General features: G+C 34.8%; 2 protein-coding genes across 2 annotated transcripts; one reads left to right on the top strand and one right to left on the bottom strand.

The window, feature by feature from the left end:
* Positions 1-1,566: 1,566 nt before the first annotated feature.
* Positions 1,567-7,507, top strand: LOC108459756 (homeobox-leucine zipper protein ATHB-8-like). The gene is made up of 19 exons (XM_017759163.2): positions 1,567-2,088; positions 2,199-2,421; positions 2,555-2,714; positions 2,934-3,034; positions 3,181-3,271; positions 3,900-3,995; positions 4,081-4,194; positions 4,303-4,386; positions 4,487-4,642; positions 4,741-4,815; positions 4,907-5,013; positions 5,107-5,299; positions 5,514-5,699; positions 5,784-5,864; positions 5,970-6,104; positions 6,200-6,525; positions 6,654-6,753; positions 6,934-7,083; positions 7,183-7,507. The coding sequence occupies exons 2-19, from the start codon at positions 2,204-2,206 to the stop codon at positions 7,327-7,329; spliced, it is 2,520 nt and encodes an 839-aa protein (XP_017614652.2). The 5' UTR covers positions 1,567-2,088; positions 2,199-2,203; the 3' UTR covers positions 7,330-7,507.
* A 3,717-nt stretch (positions 7,508-11,224) lies between these two features.
* LOC108470554 (leucine-rich repeat receptor-like serine/threonine-protein kinase SKM1) lies at positions 11,225-15,189 on the bottom strand. The gene is made up of 3 exons (XM_017771939.2): positions 15,032-15,189; positions 12,222-14,825; positions 11,225-11,805 (listed from the first exon to the last, which is right to left on the bottom strand). The coding sequence occupies exons 2-3, from the start codon at positions 14,767-14,769 to the stop codon at positions 11,435-11,437; spliced, it is 2,919 nt and encodes a 972-aa protein (XP_017627428.1). The 5' UTR covers positions 14,770-14,825; positions 15,032-15,189; the 3' UTR covers positions 11,225-11,434.
* Between the last annotated feature and the right edge of the window lie 5,977 nt (positions 15,190-21,166).

Genomic DNA, 21,166 nt, shown 5'->3' with positions numbered 1-21,166 from the left:
GAACTAGACTTCTTTTATTTTATTTTAGAACAAGGTTTTAAACCTTATTAAACTCCATCTATTTTATATTGATTAGGATAAGGTGTTTCAATCCTACTAGAATATGGCTTTGCAAGCCTATAAATAGACATAGTCTATTCCTCTTGTATTTGAGTAAAAATTTTTCGACATAGTGAATTTTCTTCTCCTCGCCTGTGGTTTTTTTCCGAAAGGGTTTCACGTAAAATTTTTGTGTTCTTTATTTTTATTTATTTTATTCTATTTTATTTTTGACAATAATTTAATTGAAACTTAAATTCATTTTAGTTTTAAAATTAACTTAAGTGTATGAAATTCATTAAAAATAAAACATAAAGTAAAGACGCGTATTTTAGGCTAAAATTGATAGTGGATTAAAGTCTAATTAAGGATGCGAGTAGTCGAAGAATCAAACACCACTTCAGTTGGTCTGCCATTGCTTAATGAATTGGAAGCCTTAGTCTTTTTATTATTATTTTATTCATATTTTGAATAATTTGATGTGCATTGGTCGTTCATCATTAATTGACTTAGCCTATTTTTCATTAAGTGGCATTGACTCGTTTACTCTTTCAAACAATAGCTATAGTTCCATTGCCAATTCTTCGAAAAAATTTAGTCTAAAATTCAACCTTTCTTCTTTTGCTGATAACGTATAAGTTTTCCTTTTGCCGACTAATTAAGACTGCTTCTCTATTATCATCATCGTGTTCATACTTGAGCTATTTTTTTAAAATAAAATTAAATAAATTTTATATTTGAAAAACAATGTTGGGTAAGTTTTTAAATAGCATCCTTGGAATATATATATATATATATATATATAATTAAGGCACAATATATCATGAATTATGTGAGAATATTAAAAGGGGGTTAAGAGAGATGATGATGATGAAGAGAGAGGAAAGGTGGTGTGATTTGAGAAACCGAGGCCGCATGCAAACTCTTCCATAATTTTTTCTTCTCTTTATTCTCAACATATGCATTCATGCCTTCATTATTATTATTACTTCTTTAAATATTTGAATTTTGTTATAATCTACATAAATGGTATACTCTTGGAAATTTAATGTAAATATAATCGTGAGAAAATATTACAGGTAAAACGTGAATAAAAGTTCTCTTCCAATGGATAAAATATGAGTTAGGCAAAGAATAACAACATTAAAAATTAATAAATTAGCCAATTGAGTCTTAACTCGATTTACATAGTATTATTGTTAATATAAAAAGATATAAATTTGAGTGTGTTAGGCGTATTATCCTCGTATTTATCCTACAATAAAATTTTGTTAAAAAAATCAATAAAGTTAATATCAATATATTCCGTCATACAATAAATATTATAAAAACAAGCAAATAATATGTTAATATATATTTTCCCCTCAAATCTTCATATATTTATATAGAACCAAACGAGCATGTGTGATTAGAACAAGAAGAAGAAGAGAAGTAAAAACACGCGCTGGAACTGAGAGTATGGATCTTATTAAGTTCAACCTTGGATATTCTTACACTTAATTACATATATTTTACACACACCGAAGTGACGGTCTTTTTAAGTTTTGATAATAAAAAAAAAAAAAGCAGCTAAGGCAAATAGGGAAGCAGCAGAAGCAATAGTATTAGTATGATTGAGATTTGAGAATGTGAAAACAAAAAACAAAGTCTGATATTCTGTCAGGTATTAAGGGGGGCTCTCTCCCTCTGTTGCCTTTTAACACCGTTCCATGCCCATCATCTACTACTCACTCCCTCTCTCTCTTTCTCTTTTCTCTTTATTTTCCCTAAACAAGCCTCCCCATCTATTCTCTTCCTTCATATAGAGAAACCCCCTCTTTCTTTGTTTCCTTCATCATCAACAACAGTGATAGCAACAGCTGTTTTTTTTAATTCTCTTTATTCCATAGACGAACACCTTCCTTCGTTTCTATATAGTGTTACTACTACCCAAAGCTCAGAATTTGTTAGTTTCTTTTTTGTTTGTTTGTTTGAGAATTTGAAAAATGGATCTTTGAGACCTCGCCGGTGATCCCGTTTGTGTTTTCATAGTTCCCGGAAAAGAGAACGGTGTGATATATTCATTACTTCTTTTCATATGTTTTTTCACGTATACTTTTTTGAAAATGAATGCTAATTATTTTTTACTGAAAATTGTTGTTGGTTTTGATGGATTGTAGACGTAATGATGGCGGTGACCTCATCCTGCAAAGAAGGGACCAAGATAGCTATGGATAATGGCAAGTATGTGAGGTATACGCCCGAGCAAGTCGAAGCTTTAGAACGTCTCTACCATGAGTGTCCTAAGCCTAGCTCCATGCGTCGTCAACAACTCATTCGTGAGTGCCCCATCCTCTCCAACATCGAGCCCAAACAGATTAAAGTTTGGTTCCAAAATCGCAGGTACAAACAAACATATATATTCCAAATCTTCCATACGTTGTTTAACCTTTCAAACATATAGTAATTCGGCAACTTAATTCATTTTTTGATGATTTTATGTGGTTGTTGAATTTTTGTTTATTTTTAATCACAGATGTAGAGAAAAACAACGAAAAGAAGCATCACGCCTCCAAGCTGTGAATAGGAAGTTGACAGCTATGAATAAGCTGTTGATGGAGGAGAATGATAGGTTACAAAAGCAAGTTTCACAGCTTGTTTATGAAAACAGCTATTTCCGCCAACAGACTCAAAATGTAAGAACTTCATCTTCCCTTTCACGTTTCATATTTTTAAAGGAAAAAAAAAAAAAGAAGAGGACTTTACAGTACAATCATATTATAATTTTTTTGTACCCTTTACTTGAAAGTGTTTGATTTGCTTTCAAATATGCGAATTTGATTTGCTTTCAAATATGGGAATTTTTGTTAATTGCAGTGGTTTTTTTTTTTTTTTGGTTGTTGTTGTGGTTGCAGACGACTTTAGCTACCACGGATACAAGTTGTGAATCAGTAGTGACGAGCGGTCAACACCATTTGACTCCTCAACATCCGCCAAGGGATGCCAGCCCTGCAGGGTTAGTAGTAGTGGGAAATTTTGTCACTGTTATACACTCCCATTGTTATGTCCCTTTCATTCCTCGTTTCTCTATGAAATTGAATCTTTGTTTTGTTGCTGTATAATTGCTAGTGCGCCTTATGTGCTTTTGTTTTTGCATTCCAGACTTTTGTCCATTGCAGAGGAAACTTTAACAGAGTTTCTTTCAAAGGCCACTGGAACTGCTGTCGAGTGGGTCCAAATGCCTGGGATGAAGGTAACTCTCTCTCTACTGTCATCATTCTTTTATTCTTTGTAAAATACTATTAAACTATATTAATGTAGTCCATTATTCATTGTCATTATCGATAAATTCTTATTTATATAACAAAGCATAAAATCTTGCTAATCTTCTAAGCAACATCCTAACCCATATTTGTTATGTCAATATCGAGGACAACCCCACTTTCCCATTTTTCTATTGGTTACTAATATTTCCCTGTTTCCCATATGAGTTGGATTTTCTTTTTCTTTTTACCTTTAGAATTTTTTAATCTACGGATTTTTTTTAATAATGAATTAATACTGATAAAGATAAAACTGGAGAACCAATTGTTAGGTAATAGCATGCTGTTATCTTTCTTTTAAATCATTACATACAGATTCCAGGTAGATTGTACCTTGGGACTCAAACATGCATATGATATTCTCAAATGGATCTCTTGTTTTTTGCTCCCTTTGTAGAACATAACTTGAATTAAATAGTAATCCAATATCATTATGCTAGTTAAGAAAAAGAACTACCTTTGTTAAAACTTCTTGTTTGATGAATAGTAATCTTAGCTCCAAATGCCTGCGCCAATTTTACCTGCTGGCTACTGCTAATATCTTTCTTACCTGTGCAGCCTGGTCCGGATTCTATTGGAATCGTTGCTATTTCTCATGGTCGCAGTGGTGTGGCAGCACGTGCATGCGGACTTGTGGGACTAGATCCTACAAGAGTAAGTTCATTTTTGCTTTCTACTGAAATTGGCTCAAATTTGGAGAAGAATTGACTGATCAATATATGTTTTCTTTTTCATGTAGGTCGCTGAAATCCTTAAAGATCGGCCTTCATGGTATCGTGATTGCCGAGCTGTGGATGTTATAAACGTGTTGTCCACTGGAAATGGTGGAACCATTGAACTGCTTTATATGCAGGTAAGCTAATTAAGATCCCATTTCTCTTCCTTTTGATCTACAATATTTGGAATTAACGGTGCAATTGCTTCTGGTAAAAAGTTCTAAATTCCGGTTGCTTTCTTTCAGCTCTATGCCCCAACAACACTGGCACCAGCTCGTGACTTTTGGTTGCTGCGTTATACATCTGTTATGGAGGACGGTAGTCTTGTGGTATACATGTTAACCATGGAGCTTTTGCTATTCCTTTTGACTTAATGTTTTCAGAAAAGTTTTTTATATTCTGATTGTTATAATTATGATATGCTGCTAGGTATGTGAAAGATCACTTAACAACACTCAGAATGGTCCAAGTATGCCGCCAGCCGCAAATTTCGTGAGAGCAGAATTATTGCCTAGTGGTTATCTGATTAGACCTTGTGAAGGGGGAGGATCCATCATTCACATAGTTGATCACATGGATTTGGAGGTATGTATATCACCTTGCTTCTATTGTTAAACATGCAAACTTTACTTTTTTCCCCTGCAAGAGGCAATAGTTTCAATGTTCTACTTGCTTATTTGTAGCCTTGGAGTGTTCCCGAAGTGTTGCGCCCCCTTTACGAGTCCTCAACATTGCTTGCTCAAAAGACGACAATGGCGGTAAGATATATTCCTTGCATCTATGCTCAGTGGTATAATATCTTATTTGCTTCTACAAAACTGTCTAGACATCAACTTGCATATTGTGCAGGCCTTGCGTCATTTGAGGCAGATTTCACAAGAAATATCTCAGCCAAATGTTACTGGCTGGGGGAGAAGACCTGCAGCCCTGCGTGCACTTAGTCAGAAATTGAGCAAGTATGTTCATCCAACTATTCAGAATTCACATATTTTTGTGCAGTAGTAGATTGATTCTTGATAGATGCGAAACTAACATATTGCATTGTCCAGGGGATTTAATGAGGCTGTTAATGGGTTTGCTGATGAAGGATGGTCCATGTTGGAAAGTGACGGTGTTGATGATGTTACCCTCCTTGTGAACTCATCTCCTAGCAAGATGATGGGCATAAATCTTTCTTACGGTAATGGATTTCCTTCAATGGGCAATGCAATTCTATGTGCCAAAGCATCCATGTTACTCCAGGTAAGCTTCTAAATGTGTTGAAAGCATGTCAATAGCAGCGTAAGATCTATAGAAATGAAACAAAACAAAACTGTTTTCCCTTCCCAATTTTGTTATCACATGACCACAAGATAAACATTCATTGATATAATAAGATTCACTGAAGATCTAGAGGTCTCAATGAACAGAATGCATGTTTCATTTTTATGAACCTGTGCTTTCGTTTTATTTGTAGAATGTGCCTCCAGCCATACTACTCAGATTCCTGCGAGAACATCGATCAGAGTGGGCAGACAGTGGTATTGATGCTTACTCTGCTGCTGCTGTCAAAGCTGGTCCCTGTGGTTTGCCAGTAGCTCGAGGTGGAAGTTTTGGGGGTCAGGTCATTCTTCCACTAGCTCATACTATTGAGCATGAAGAGGTAAGTAATTTGGCAATTACTGTATAATCCTTGGGGATCAATAGGCACAAGGTATACTAAAAAATTGTTCACTTTCTGTTGTAGTTCATGGAGGTCATTAAGCTTGAAAATATGGGCCATTATCGAGAAGACATGATCATGCCTGGTGATATCTTCCTCTTGCAGGTACTTGAGTTTTCACCAACACAATTCCTTTATTTTATGGCATGGGAAAATGTTTTGTTCTCATTTCTTGCAATATATAATCTCTTTCCTCTATGATTCTCTCAGCTTTGTAGTGGAGTTGATGAGAATGCAGTTGGGACTTGTGCTGAACTCATCTTTGCCCCCATTGATGCTTCATTCTCTGATGATGCGCCTATTATTCCTTCTGGTTTCCGCATCATCCCTCTTGATTCTGGAATGGTAAGTGTTTATCATGCATGATATTATCAAAAATTATGTCTTTATGGTCTTTTCTCGCTTTAGTTTCTTACTAAATGAATTTAAATGTAATGTAGGATGCATCCAGTCCAAATCGTACACTTGATCTTGCCTCTACTCTTGAAGTTGGAGCTGCTGGAAACAGATCAACCGGTGATAACTCTGGTCGTAATGGAAGCACAAAATCTGTGATGACAATAGCATTCCAGTTTGTATATGAGATCCACCTTCAAGAAAATGTGGCAACCATGGCTCGACAGTATGTCCGTAGTATCATTGCCTCGGTTCAAAGGGTGGCATTGGCACTCTCTCCCTCCAACTTCGGCTCTCATGCTGGTTTTCGAACACCTCCTGGTACTCCTGAAGCACAGACACTTGCTCGTTGGATTTGTCAGAGCTATAGGTGTGTCAATCAATTCATTTTCATCCCCATTTCTCATAATTGTGAACCGAATTCTTGGTTGTTAATATCTATCATGTCATTCTGGACTCAGGCTAATCAATATTTTCGGATTGTTCATCTCTTTGCAGGTGTTATCTAGGAGTGGAGCTGCTTGAATACGAAGGAAGTGAATCCATTCTAAAAACGCTTTGGCATCACACTGATGCAGTTCTATGCTGCTCTTTGAAGGTAGTCTGGCAAATGTCTTGTTGACAACAGAATGATACTTTTCACAATCTTCCTAACTGCTCATGTGCTTTACTGAGCTACAATTACAGAAAATTAACTAAAATAATTGTTTCCTCATCATTCCGTTATTACCCCCACCTTTCTTTATATTAAACATAACCTACTTGGTAATATATGCAGGCACTACCAGTTTTCACATTTGCTAATCAAGCAGGACTGGACATGCTTGAAACAACCTTGGTAGCACTTCAGGACATAAGTTTGGAAAAGATTTTCGATGACAATGGACGAAAAGCCCTATTTGCAGAGTTCCCACAAGTAATGCAGCAGGTATATATATTAGTATGATATACATAAGTGAAAACAATATATATGAGTTGATCATAATAGTTGATAATGATTCTATTCGTCACTGTTATGGTTGAGCAGGGTTTTATGTGCCTTCAAGGTGGTATCTGCTTGTCAAGCATGGGGAGACCAATCTCCTATGAGAGAGCAGTGGCTTGGAAAGTGGTAAATGATGAAGAAAATGCTCACTGTATCTGCTTCATGTTCGTCAACTGGTCTTTTGTATGAAAAATTAGCAGAGAAGATAGGTTGTAGGTATCAACTAGATTAGAAGAATTTCCCTTTTTCAATTTATTTTAGTCTTTTTTAGTTTGTAGAAACCTTTTAACTTATGATGGAATGATACTATTACAAGGATGGTGAACCTAATGGTATTTCTCCAGGGAGGGGGCATTGATTCTGGCTATACCCTTTTTTTTTCTTTTTTTTTTTTTGTATTTTGCTTCTTCATGCTTTAATTCATTGATCACTATCGATGCCCCTTTTTATGTTTTTTTTCCAGTACTTTTCAGCTTTTCCTCCTTTCTTTGTATTTAAAACTCAATCATGGAGTTCTCTTTTGAGAATATTTGCTCCACCCCTTGTTTCATTGGATGTCTTTCGTTGAATGCCTGTTTACTAGCAATTGCCTGTGACCCACTCTTCAATGATGCCTCACTTCTTTTTCTTTAAACTGTTGAACTGTTGCAGACAATGTCTAAGAGCCTATGAAAGTGAAACTACCACAATTGCAATACAAAAAGACCTCAAATCCAATGCCTATGGTTCATCTTCCTTGGGCATAATTTTCTTGATCCATGACAAGTATTGATATGCATGTCATTTCACTGTGACAATTAATGTTTTTTTTTTCCAAAGAAGAAGCTGAGAGCATCTAACATGGAATCTAGCCATAGATCCTATGATGTTACTCAACCATATTTGATTTTATATCCCTTAAATGGCCAAACATATCAGTCAAATCTGCTATTGCTGGATGAACAAAAAAAAGTTCTTGAAATGTGTAAAATCAGATAAGGAATTCTCAACCCCACCATGATTAAGTTATCTCTATTCATACTTTTGCTTCAGATTCAATACTGAGTTTCACCCTTTATTCTTTTCTTTTCCCCCTTTATTGTACACTTGGAAGACAAAGAATTTGTCATCCTCCTAACTTACAAATGCGCTTCGCTAAAGACTTCCACTAAAAAATATATATATGATTATCAAATCTTCCATATCCTTCCACCATATTTGACCATTAACATCATTTTTCCATGTTTTTAGACTGATATGCAGTATAATGATTAGTCTAAATTTCTTTCACATCTTGAGTCAATGTCAATCCTTGTAATCTTTCATCACCTTCATCCACTAATGATCATTTCAATATTATTCCATTCATGGATAAAACTTGAACCTTATATCTATGAAGTACATATCCAGTACCTACTCTATTGAATCATTCAAAACCGGCCCATTTATTGATGTTATTGCTTGCAGTGTTACACCATGTTCCATTTGTTTTATAGTAAAACTTCAATAATTAGTTAACAAATTAACATGAGTAGTGATAAATAGTACTTCAAGCCCATGATAAACTATCTATAGATATATAGCAGTCTTAGGAATGTTACATACGAATGAAAATGATGTTTTAAGAACTTGCAGGGACTAGGGTTTTTTAATATAACAGAAAGAAACTGTGCGAGTTTGAATTCGAAATATCAACACAAATCATTTATTAGTTAGTTGACTGATTTGATGTGGTTAATCCTACACCGGAATATATGAGGAACAAAAGGCTTGTGGGATAATAAAGTTATGAGACAATCTTAAAAACAGATTAATAACCTTTTTGATGAATAATTTTGACATTATGTTAGACAAATTTGAAATGATTCAGACCTGTTAGAAACAGTAGTTTCTCCAATTACAAAAAGAAGGTCTTCCATTTATATAACTCAATGGCTGTGATTTAAGCCCTTGATAAAAAAAGCTAATGGAAGCTGGCCTTGGCTAAGCATGATATAACCAAAATGTCAGCAAAACATGGTTTTAAATAAAAAAGAAAAAAACCTTTATTGCTAATAATTGGTCAAATTGAAACTACACAAATCATCCCACTTTTTCATTTCTCCTATATCAAGAACTCCATAGATGTTGTTAAGTGGGTTGTTGTTAAGATATGTAAAAACTTTCCCTTCTTGTGATGTGCAAAAGGGAAAAACTTTTGGAATTTTGAAATCTAAAGGGAAAATAATTTGAAAGAGAAGATCACCAGCTATGCCCCATTGAATCAAAGAAAGGAAAATAAGTTTTTGGAGACGAGAAAAGGAGCTTTTTCTTAATAGAAGAAAGCAGCCGATCGAAGAGACTTTTTTGCATGGTCTCCAAGAAAGAAAAAACCATAATTGATATCTTGAAGCTTTTGAGATAAACAACGTTACGAAAAAACAAACTCTGCCAGCAAAATTGAGCTGGTTTGCTCCATGAAACATCACACAAAGTTTTTTTTATTTTTAATGCTTAAAGCCTAAAGTTTGATCTTTTAGTGATGGAATCTTCCAACAATGTGAGCTCCGATCTCCCCCATGATAGTTCTGATTGGCTAAAAGATAAAAAGAAAAAAAAAAGGGTTTTGTCAATGCTATCATTACTTATAGAGAATGGAAGTGAAAAACAACAAAGATTTAAAAAAAAAAAAAAAAAAACTTCAACATCATCATTGCCACTTTGAAGGCAAAAGTTTGTCACAAGAAAGGTCAGAAAAAAGAAATGAGCCCCATCTCATTAAAAAATCAAACCATCAATTGCTGTAAAATTTTAAAAAATACTTATAACCAAGGATTCCAATCCCCTGTAAGATTTTTTTTTTTCTTATTTATTCGTAAACCAGATATTGAAATATTAAAACCCCTTTGATCATTGTCTGTCATGTGTGAAGAGAAAAAAAGGCAGTCATTTTATACCAGTTTGCCTTTATACCTCAAAGGCTCAAGCTAGCTTTTTTTACATATGAATATATGGGATTGTTAAAAGAGTACCATTTTGGCCTTTTCTTTTTCAATTCCAAAAGAGTGTTCCGACAATAAGACAAACAATATCATCATCAAGACATCAGGAATTTAGTACAGAGAGTGGTCCACCATTGAAGCATGAGCAATGTCCCTGTTTTCTAGCTGTTTGACCTAATCGATAGCTTCTGGGCGCGCGTGGTGAAACCAAGCCTTTTCACTGCCGTTGAAAGCAAAATTTTTCACATGCAAACCAAACTCTAAAAAGGGTCAAACATTTATAGATTGTGGAAACTCCATTTTCTCAATCAATCGATCTGTAAGGCTATAGGGAAGAAGACCCCAATTCCCTTTGTGATCTAACTTTTGACTTTTGCTGTAAACAAGCAGCCAAGCATGTGTTATATTAAACAAATTTTTATATAATGGGGGCAGAAAAAGAACAAACAAGGCGTGCGTTGCCCTTCTCTGGATAAGAGCAGAAGATCTTTTGCAAGTCATTGTAGGATACCAATAAACCCACTTCAACGTTATATATAGTCAACAACTTGGTTATTACAAACGAGAAAGTGAACAAGTTTTGAACTCTCTAGTTTCTTTTTCCATGGGCATGAAAGGAAATTAGCGAGCAGTGTTTTGTTTTGACGCTAATATTTACAAAACAAAAGTGTAAAAAGGGTCAAAATTACTACAAGAATAAGGGAAGACAAAAGGAAATGGAAATGGAGTAGGCCATGGTGTTGAGTCCCAAATCCATGTGAATTCTGTCTGATCCTTATATGCCATTTTCAATATCTAAAAAACAAGCTGTAAAAGAAGATAAAAAGGAAAACAATGGTCTCTGCATATCAGGTTTTCTCTTCCATTCCAAAAAATGGGATTTCAATATCTTTTTTCACCCCAAAGAGTGGGTTTGCCAGTGGTATATCCACTTACTTGCTAGTAACCCTTCGTATAATTAGATTTTTAAAATCTAACACTAGATTTAACATTTATAAGTACTTCATTTATTACAGGCTATGGGTATTTCTTTTTAAATCTTTGAGCCATGGATGCATATAGAAGACCTCCAAAGATATATATATATATATATTTATACTCTACAATCTGTGCAGAAACAAAAATTGTAATTCATATATAATTGCATTTAATTTATCTACATTTTACACTCAATAGTATGTATTTAGCATACCATCAAACAAAACATTTGAGTGACGACGACAATATTTTAATAACTTACAACTAGAAACCATGAAACCAAAAAGGAAATTAACCCAAAAAACAAAAATTCTGAACAAAATCATGCTATATATAATATATAATTATTAAGAAGCCTAAACAGATGAAGAGAGCTTTAGGGTTGAAACACAGGAAGTTATTCTGAAAGCAGACTGTAGAGTTTTGGATACATCGGTTGCGGAGGGGCGAGCGGTGGGGTCACCCGCGGTGCAATGGAGAGCTAGGTTCAAGGTTTCGACAATCTGGTTGTGGTTGACGTCGGATGCATGGCCTGGCCTGATCATGGGATCAACCCACATATCAAGATGACAATCTGAGTAGCAATAACGGGCCCACTCTACCATGCTTTGGTGCTGATCTCCAAATTCAGCATCCGCAGGGCTTTTCCCCGTTAATAATTCTATCAGAATCAGGCCGAATCCATATATATCACTCTTTTCACTCATATCTTTGCTTTCTCTGGTTTCTGCCAAATATATTATAGGAGAAAAGAAAATAAAAATAAATATACATACATTAGCAACCTGCCCGTGCATGGATTTGTAGAAAAATATTATTAACTCAATATCTAATATATGAATAAATTGTTTTCCTTTAATATGTAAAACCTTGTTGAAGTTCAAGTGTCTAAGCACCTAACCATTAAGATTCATATATATTCTTTTATAAAATAAATTATGATAAAATGCTTTAAAGTTATTGTTTGAAGTATCTAAGAGCCAGACATAATAATATCTCATAATTTCTGCTTTGACTAATTATAAATTGCCAAGAAAAAATTTTCATATGCGACAGGATTACATAATTAAGTTGACATTGCACTATTATTCTCACAGTTAAACGAGGAAATTTTCAATTTATGTATTATTATTGTTCACGTACCTGGGGCAACGTACTCCGAAGAAATGAAGGCTTTGTTTTCCGTTGAAAGTAGCCCGGGAAGCCTTAATCGTAGGCGAGGTTCATCTTTTCCGTCGACGATAACTCTCTCCGGCGACATGTCTCCCACAATTATACTTGGTGAACAGTAAGAATGCAAAAACTTTAGAGCTTTGGCAATCCCCATGGCGATTTGACGCCGTCTTTCCCAGGTTAATTCGTGAAGAATTTCACTTAAAAGTTTCCCTTTTATGTACTCGTAAACCAAATATGCATTCTTGTCCGACCGGCATGTTCCGATCAGATTAACAAGATTTGGATGCTGAAGCTTGCCGAGTTGTTTGATTTCAGACCAAAAACTCGATGGAATTGAGTTGACGTCGTTCATTTCTTTCACCACGAATTGGAAATCATTTGCAGACGATTTATTGCCTCTGCAAATACCATTTACTTGTTTTGCAGAGAGTGTAATATCATCGACTGTTACTGACTTTGAAACGTTGGAATCAAAGAACTGTAATTCCCAGAATCCATCTTCGTTTTCCACTCTCTTCAGCTCCAAATTGTTTCTTTTTCGAATGAATATGAAGCCAAAAGCAGCAAACGCAAGCAAAACTAAAGCAACGAGCGAGCAAGCAACATAGAACCACCAATTCAGATTCTTAACCTTCTTGCATGGTGGTAAAGCGCTCGTTTCAGCTCCACCACAAAGATCATTACCCGAAACTGCACTTGAATTTATAGCGAGAAAGGCCCCGGTAGATGGTAAACTACCATGTAAATGGTTGTGAGAAACATTCACCTGAATCAGTGATTCCATCTTCCCCAACTGCGGTGGAACTTCACCAGATAATTGATTGTCCGACAAGTCAAGCTGACTAAGAACTGGCATTTCAGCGAAACCTGATGGAATTTGGCCACTGAGTTGGTTATGGCTCAAGTCTAGACTCACGAGCTTCTTGCATGAAGATAATTCCTTGGGGATTTCACCGATTAGCTTGTTTCCAGATAGGCTGAATTGCATGAGCTCCGTTAAACTTCCGAAACTACGTGGAATTGTACCTGAAAATCCGTTCCCTGACAAGTCCAGGTCCTCAATCTTTTGGCTCCCGAATGAGTTAGGCAACCTTCCGGAAAATCTGTTTCCTGCCAAACTCAACATTTCAAGAGCCGGCATGTCCCATTCTTGGTCTCCAATGTTGCCGGAGAGATCGTTGTTCGAGACATCCAAGAAGTAGACGAGAGGCAGCTTCGTGAACTCCGAGGATAACTCGCCTGACAGACGATTGTTTTGAAGCCTTAGTCGCTGCAAACTCGTGCAAGTGCTCAAATTCTTTGGAATGGCACTTTCAAGCGAATTTGAGAAAAGAATGAGCTTAAAAAGCCGACCCGAACTGCAAAGTCCATCTGGTATCCGACCCGTGAGATTATTTGTTGAGAGGTCGAGAATTGTGAGATTATTATTCTTTCCAAGACTTTCTGGAATCTCACCTGACAATCTGTTGGACCAAAGCTGAAGGACTTGAAGACGAGGCAAAGAGGTTAAAGCCTTGGGGATTTTACCCGTAAAGATGTTGCCGAAAAGATGAAGAATCTCCAAGTTTTGTAAGTGAATTACGAGTTCAGAGATCTCACCAGATAATGAATTATCACTAAGATCGAGAGAAACCAGCTTTTTGAGTCCAAAAATGGAGTCTGGAATCGAACCTGTAAGCTTGTTTTGGTAAAGGAAAAGATACTGAAGGTCGCTGAGATTCCCCAGGGATGATGGGATTTCACCGGTGAGATTGTTGTAGACAAGATCAAGATGATTCAAGGAAGTCAACATACCAATTTCTTCAGGAATTTGACCCGACAGATTGTTGTAGCCAACGTATATCCACTCCAAGCTCTTCATTTTGCTTAATCCATGTGGAATGGGGCCGACTAATTGATTTGAAGCCAAAGTCAAGAACTGCAAACTGGTGATGTTTGTTATCGAGACTGGAATTTCCCCAACCAAAAAATTCCCACCCAGATCAAGAAATTTTAGACTATAAAACGATCCGATTTCTGGTGGGATTTTCCCGGAAAGCATATTGTTTGAAAGATCCAATACCTCGAGACCAGGAATGGAACCGCTTGGTATTTGACCGGTGAAATTATTGTTACTAAGGTTGAGAAACCGAAGTGAAGAAGATGAAGAAGAAAATATATCTTCGGGAATTTCACCGTAAAACTGATTGTTGGAGATGTTCAAAGTTTGAATAAAAGGCAAATGGAAAATCGAGGAGGAAACTAATTTACCAGTTAAGTTTTTAGCAGAAAGATCCAGTTTGTCGACATGAGAGAGATTATTATAGCAAGTGACGCCGTGCCACTGGCAAAAAGTGGCTGAGGAATCCCAGTTTGAAAGGAAACCAGAAGGGTCATAGATCGAAGACTTGAAAGACAGAAGAATCTCAACTTCTTTACCATTATCAGACACGACAAAACTGAAAAACAAGACTATGAACAACATGAACATGGAGAACACTACAACTGGACTTGCTTGAGCTCCTGTTTTTGCCATATCTTTACTGTGATGATACCTTAGATGATCTTAGATATAACTCCAGGGATCCCAAGCTGTTTGGAAAGGCAAAAAAAGAATGATCAATACATACATACATATATCAATTAAACAAAAGGTTATACTTTATCACATATATTAGATATGTGCATGAACCTATATATTCAATCAAAATGAGAGACTAATTAACAAAACAACATGCATGAAAAGATCCAAATCTTAAACTGACAATAAAATATGAGTGAAATGTATAGTAAGATACCTAAATGTAATCATTAGATTACAGAAATTTTCAAATATTAGTGGGATTTTCCCACAGAGAAGAAGAAAAATGTATGTATTTTTTCCCCCTTTTTTGCAACTATTGAAGTGAAGATGGTAGGGTGAGAGAGTTGATCAGAGAGTGTATAAATAGATGGTAATGGGGAAATGGGCATTGAATTAACAAATAATTACAAGATTGCAACTTGACTTTGCCTTTGAAACATCGAACGGTTGAAAGTGAAAACAGGGACATATGTTGGAAAGAAGAAAAAGAAAAAGCTCTGATTTTGTCGGATATTACCAACAATATGCTCTTTTGACTGAAACTGGGATTTCATTTCTGTAACCGTTGAAAAAGCTTTGTTTTGATTAACCTTTTCTATATTTGATTTTATGACCTCATGTTTTTATGTTTCAACTTAATTATTTACTAGAATGTGACCTGACTCACTTATATGCATGCTTATGTTCCCTTTTATTTTATATTTTTCTAATGAAACTTCATTATTTTGTATACCCAGATTACAGATTGAGTTTTCAACATTATAATCAAGTGTAATCTTGATGTTTGATGAAAGTAAAACCACGTTTTTAGCCCTTGCAGCTGTGTTATTATTGCCAATAATCCACCCATCCTTTCTTGGTCAAAATAATAATTTTGGGTCCAAAGAAGATGCAATGAAGTGAGATTAAACCAGTGTAATAATCAGAAATAACATGGATTAGGCTTTGACTAGCAAAGTAAACCTGGAGTGAATAAAAATTATTATTCCTATGATTTCATTTGATTTGATGTATTAATGAACTCAAAGCTAGTAATTAACTAGACTGTGTGTCCGCATTTAATTTATTCTGTAAGAGTTTGTGAGAAGAAATTATGAATTGAGATGCATTTATATCTAATAAAAAAATTATTGAATTCACATCAGGAATTAATCGAGTATAATTTTTTTTATTTATAGTTTATTATTAAATTAAAATTGTATTTTTTTATTAGTATTACTTTTTATATTTTATTTATTAAATACTTTGATTTTTATTTATATCAAGTGTGAACGAAGAGAAAAGAAGGAAAGGAAAATACTGTGTCCAATTCCAATGGTAACTGTAGAGTGTTTAGTAAAAGTAGAGAGGAATACTGGCCAGAGAAAAGGGAATAAAAATTATCATCAAATGGCTTACGTTAAAGCACATTTCTTCAATCCCCCTTTTTGTTTGGACTCACTGTTTATATCATTATTATCTTGGATTCTCCTCTCTCTCTCTCTCTCTCCTACCCCCCTCCCCTTCATAAAGAGAGAAAAGGACATTCCCTTTTACACATTAAAAAGCAAATAGAAAGGAGTTACAAATAAAGGGAGAAAAAAGAAACCATAAATATGTATAAATTAATATATATAATACACTTACATACGATTATAAGGTAGAGGTAAGTCATAGATAAAAGAGAGATTGGGTTAAACAAAACTGAAGAGAGATCTAGATAAGAATAGAGAGCATGGTGGGGAAAGGGAGTAGCTAAGGGTACACAAATGTTGTGCTCGTGCGATACTCTCTGGAAATGGGAGGTATGGTATTAAGGGAGACCCCACCATTTCTTTCTCGAAGGAATATACAGTGTGTTGTCTTTGTCATACCCCCCTGCATGCTTTGCTCTCTTTTTTTCTCCATTTTCTATGCTCATTATAATTTTAGGCTTTGACTTCAATAAGATTGGATTTACCTATATATTATTATTAGTTAAGTGTTGATTGAGTTTTAGTAATTATGAGTTAATTGACATTAACTCAAAAAATCTAGATACTTCATCTATCTAATTATTTGTTATACACATAAAAGGTTATTACTTCATTTGATTTTTATTTATTTTTAATAAAAATATTTATATTCTATAAAAAATCATCACTGCTTCGAAAGTTTTTATTGTTTTTTTTTCTCACATAATAGGTATGCAATATGATTAATCTAATTGTGTATTATATCTCACATCCTCTTTGACCTCCCAACATACCTTACAGACCTTACAATGTACTCATAGAGAACTAGACATGTATCTTTTAATTGAACCAATGATGCTACGGACTCAGGGTTAATTTGTGAACCTTAACTCGATGAACTTTGGAAAGGGACATCTTCATTAAGACTATATAGGGACCACACGGAGGCCTAAGATAGTTAATTGCTAGTCACCCTAAAATGCCACATCCTAAAATGTGGCACTATCGTCACTGCTAAAAGTATCAAATCAGTCTATATTGGTGACATTAAGACACGTATTCAAATTTACATCCTACTATAAAAGGACCATACAAACAACTCACAAATACTTACGCAGACATATCTTCTTTCTAAATTCTCTTACTTTTCTATAAACAATAACCTCTTTCTCAACTTTCACCTCTCCTCCCCTTTTTCTTTACCATCATCATCCGTCTTTGTTTACCTCGCTAATTAACAAGATCACTGATTAACAAGATGTATGTGAATATTTAAAATTAATGGTGGCTAAAAAACAAATATCTTATTTTTTGTAAAATGGAAGACCAAATTATCCAAATTCAAAGTGTAATCCTATTATTAATTAAGAGTTCAAATTAATGGAAATATTTTGCTATTCAACCAATTAAGTTATCATTTACCTTAATTCTTTGTTGACATGATGTCACAGACTCACAAGCTCAACACTGGACAACCCCTTTACCTAGGTTTTTTTTTTTTTGTTCAACAACTTCTTTACTTTAGATAAAAGAAAAAAAAATGTCTTATTCCCTATCATATAATTGCTATTTTATAGAATTAAAAAATGTTGAATGTACTCATCCACTAATGCATATACTTCACGAAAAAGGGTTTAGTATTTAATTTTTTACTAAAATATTTAATGTATTAGTAATGTATAAATTATCAACCGATAACACAATATGATACTTTCTCTAATGTAAGTTTTTCTTTAACTTTTGCTCTTTAATCTTAGATAGAATATTATATTTATTTCCCAAACCAGTAAACAATTTGATTTATCCTTAAAAAACCTTTTTATTTTTTGGGGGGTAAATCTATAAAAGAAACATACTATCATACATTAGCATCAGGTGTATGTAGTAGTGATAATAGAGGAGTGCCAATCCTTATGGGTCTAAATAGACGCCGCATGACGAGCCAATCTGTAGAGTGATGGATGGATAGGATGATGAGACAGTGAGTTGGTTATAAAAATACCACGCTGAAAGGAGTATATATCCTGTTGAATGGTCCCGATTTTTGAATGGACATTTATACTTTCTTGAAATATCTTCGTCCACTTCCGGCGTAAACAAAAGAGTGGATATGCACAAGCTAGGACTCGGATTTATAGTAGTATAGATCTGGTTAAGAGCATCTGGCAATAGAGTTTGGTGTATTCCGTGTAAAATGAATCCATTAAAAGAGTTGAAGGAATTGGACCCAAACGTCGATGTGGTTCTGTTATATGTGAATGTAGTGATGACCGAAAGTGACTGTGCATACTGGATACTCTGAGACAGCCGAGGGGTCCGAGCAATACATTAATCATGGTAAGTTCTCGTCGTGTGGTAGGTTTAATTAATATTTGATATTGGTGATGGCAGCTTTGGGAACTCTGTAGAGCTGATGTCGAATCTGGAGGCTGCTTGGCAAAGTAGAAGTGATTTCTATGTTTCCGTATTTATCACAGGATGATGATACAAACTTGGTAAATGAGTTGTTGATTGGTGTTAGAGATTGTGTGACTCGAATTTCTTTTTTTTTTTTGATAAAAAGACCCGAAGGTCAACCTCAATTTATAGCATCACTTAAAACAAAATCATGGATTTCCGAAGGATAATCCATATCAAAATCCGTACAGCAATTCTGAATATTAGCCCAAGTACAAAGACCATCCGTAGCTTTATTACATGTACGCGGGGCCCAAGCAAAATTAAATCTAAAATTACAGCACTGTTTCAAATTATTGATGATGTCCTTGATGTGATGGCCCGTAGTAGAATAGTCAATCTTTGTTTTATTGAGCCGGTTGATCAAGCCCACGCTATCCGATTCAAAAATCAGCTTCGGCCAGCTTCTAGTCTGTGTGAAAGTAATGCTTTCCTCCAGCGCATGCAGCTCGGCACATTCGTCATAAACTTTCTTCTCCAACACACCCGCACGACCGCCAAGAACGAAACCTTCATGGTCCCTGGCCACAATACCGAAACAGATCTTCCCCCCTTTTGTACTAGCATCAATGTAACAACCCCTACCCGTATCTGTCGCTGGAATAGAGTACGAGGCATTACTGAGAAGCACGAAACACTTATAGATAATTTAAATACATTTTCATAACAACTTTTCTCGATTTCATACTATTTCATATTTAAGCTTTATTCACTAAAGTTTTTGAAATATCATCTTTATGCAAATAACACACATGAGGTACATAATTCCGTAGTTATAAATGAACACATTTATCAAACATATTCCATGTTTTTATATATATATCATAGTCTCAAATTTACATGTATCAATTACCATCACTTCCTCGTATTTCAGACAAATACGTGTAACAATTCATAAATATACAATTCACTAACTCTTCCTGCCAATCACGATTTAAATTGCCAAATCACTTATTGAGCCCAATTTCAATGTACACTAAAATCTATCATATAAATTTGGATGTACGTATTCATCAATAAATTCCATGTACAGATATCATCATCTCTTATTTCCACATACATTTACTTTCCACATTCATGAATTCAAATAGCATATACAAGACATACCAATGTATTTCAGGTACGTTTTCATGATATTTCATTTAGAACTCAGATTATTTCATACTAGAAGTTTTCTCATTAACTCATTTGGAATACCAATTCATACGGATAATACACTCAAGGCATAGAAATATATAATCACAAATGAACTCATTCATCAATCGGGTTTTATGCTCATGTCTCATCAACTCGTATTTCCTTATGTCACATAATTCCATGTAATACTTACCAAACTTTTTCAAATTAGTGAACATCTTACTGAATTGGTCGCACCGGTATGCTTTGAATTTTCTCGACAATCATTGATGTCATAGCATAGCTATGGTCTTTTCACTAGAATGCCATAAGCAGCCTATGGTCTTACATTTATACACATATCACATCGATGTCTTATCCCGGATATGGTCTTTACGAAATCACTTGTCACTTGTAGCAAGCTATCACTATTCATCGATCGTAGCCGGAGCTACCATTTTCACTAATCAAGTAGCCGATGATCGGCAGTCAAGCTACCACTTTTCATTGATCGGTAGTCAAGTTACCACTTTTACTTGCCATTTGTCCTTGATCGATAAGTGTAGTGAAGCTATCACTTATCACTTTCATTTGTCCTTGATCGATAAGTGTAGCCAAGCTATCACTTATCACTTTCACTTTCACTTATCTTGATCGATAAGTGTAGCCAAGCTATCACTTATCACTTTCATTTGTCCTTGATCGATAAGTGTAGCCAAGCTATCACTTATCACTTTCATTTGTCCTTGATCGATAAGTGTAGCCAAGCTATCACTTATCACTTTCACTTGTCATTGATCGATAAGTGTAGCCAAGCTATCACTTATCACTTGTTGCCATGGTCCAACCATGGTCTTTTCCTTCAATTCATCTTGTCACTGAATTGTAATGCTCAATTTGATCATTTATTTAATTTTCATGTTTTTACATTATTCGCGATTTTATCATCAATACATATAAAATAACACATCATGAAATTCATAAAATTAACAAGTGGTCACTAAAATTTAGTTATACAAACTCACAAGTACGATTTTTGTATTATAACGATATTCATAATTTCATAATAAATATTCCAAATAAAACATTATATCATTTCTAATTCAACATTTATCGATTATAATCGGGCATGTGATCAAGTCATTCATATATATATATTTACTTTTCTTCCTCCTCCTCTCCATCCACATCCTTAGTATAAATAACACACTTGTAAGTAACACCATCCATAATTTTCACTATTTACTTATGTGAATATTCAAGCTGTCCATCCGTGTCATAGCCACTAAATCATTTTTATCTTGAGCTACAGAACTCGAAATTAAGATCCATAAATTTTCCCA

This window comes from Gossypium arboreum, chromosome 5 (genome assembly GCF_025698485.1).
Source record: "Gossypium arboreum isolate Shixiya-1 chromosome 5, ASM2569848v2, whole genome shotgun sequence".
In the NCBI taxonomy this organism is placed as follows: Eukaryota; Viridiplantae; Streptophyta; class Magnoliopsida; order Malvales; family Malvaceae; genus Gossypium; species Gossypium arboreum.
Note: the sequence above shows the minus strand (reverse complement) of the source record. Positions and strands in the feature narration are given on the sequence as shown.

Bases quoted from the DNA above. Each gene is read 5' to 3' on its own strand.
- LOC108459756 (XM_017759163.2), top strand. From the start codon at position 2,204: ATGATGGCGGTGACCTCATCCTGCAAAGAAGGGACCAAGATAGCTATG. The intron at 2,422-2,554 runs GTACAAACAAAC...TTTTAATCACAG, and splicing joins GTTTGGTTCCAAAATCGCAG to ATGTAGAGAAAAACAACGAA. The intron at 4,643-4,740 runs GTATGTATATCA...GCTTATTTGTAG, and splicing joins TTGATCACATGGATTTGGAG to CCTTGGAGTGTTCCCGAAGT.
- LOC108470554 (XM_017771939.2), bottom strand. From the start codon at position 14,769: ATGGCAAAAACAGGAGCTCAAGCAAGTCCAGTTGTAGTGTTCTCCATG. The intron at 11,806-12,221 runs GTACGTGAACAA...TATATTTGGCAG, and splicing joins TTCGGAGTACGTTGCCCCAG to AAACCAGAGAAAGCAAAGAT.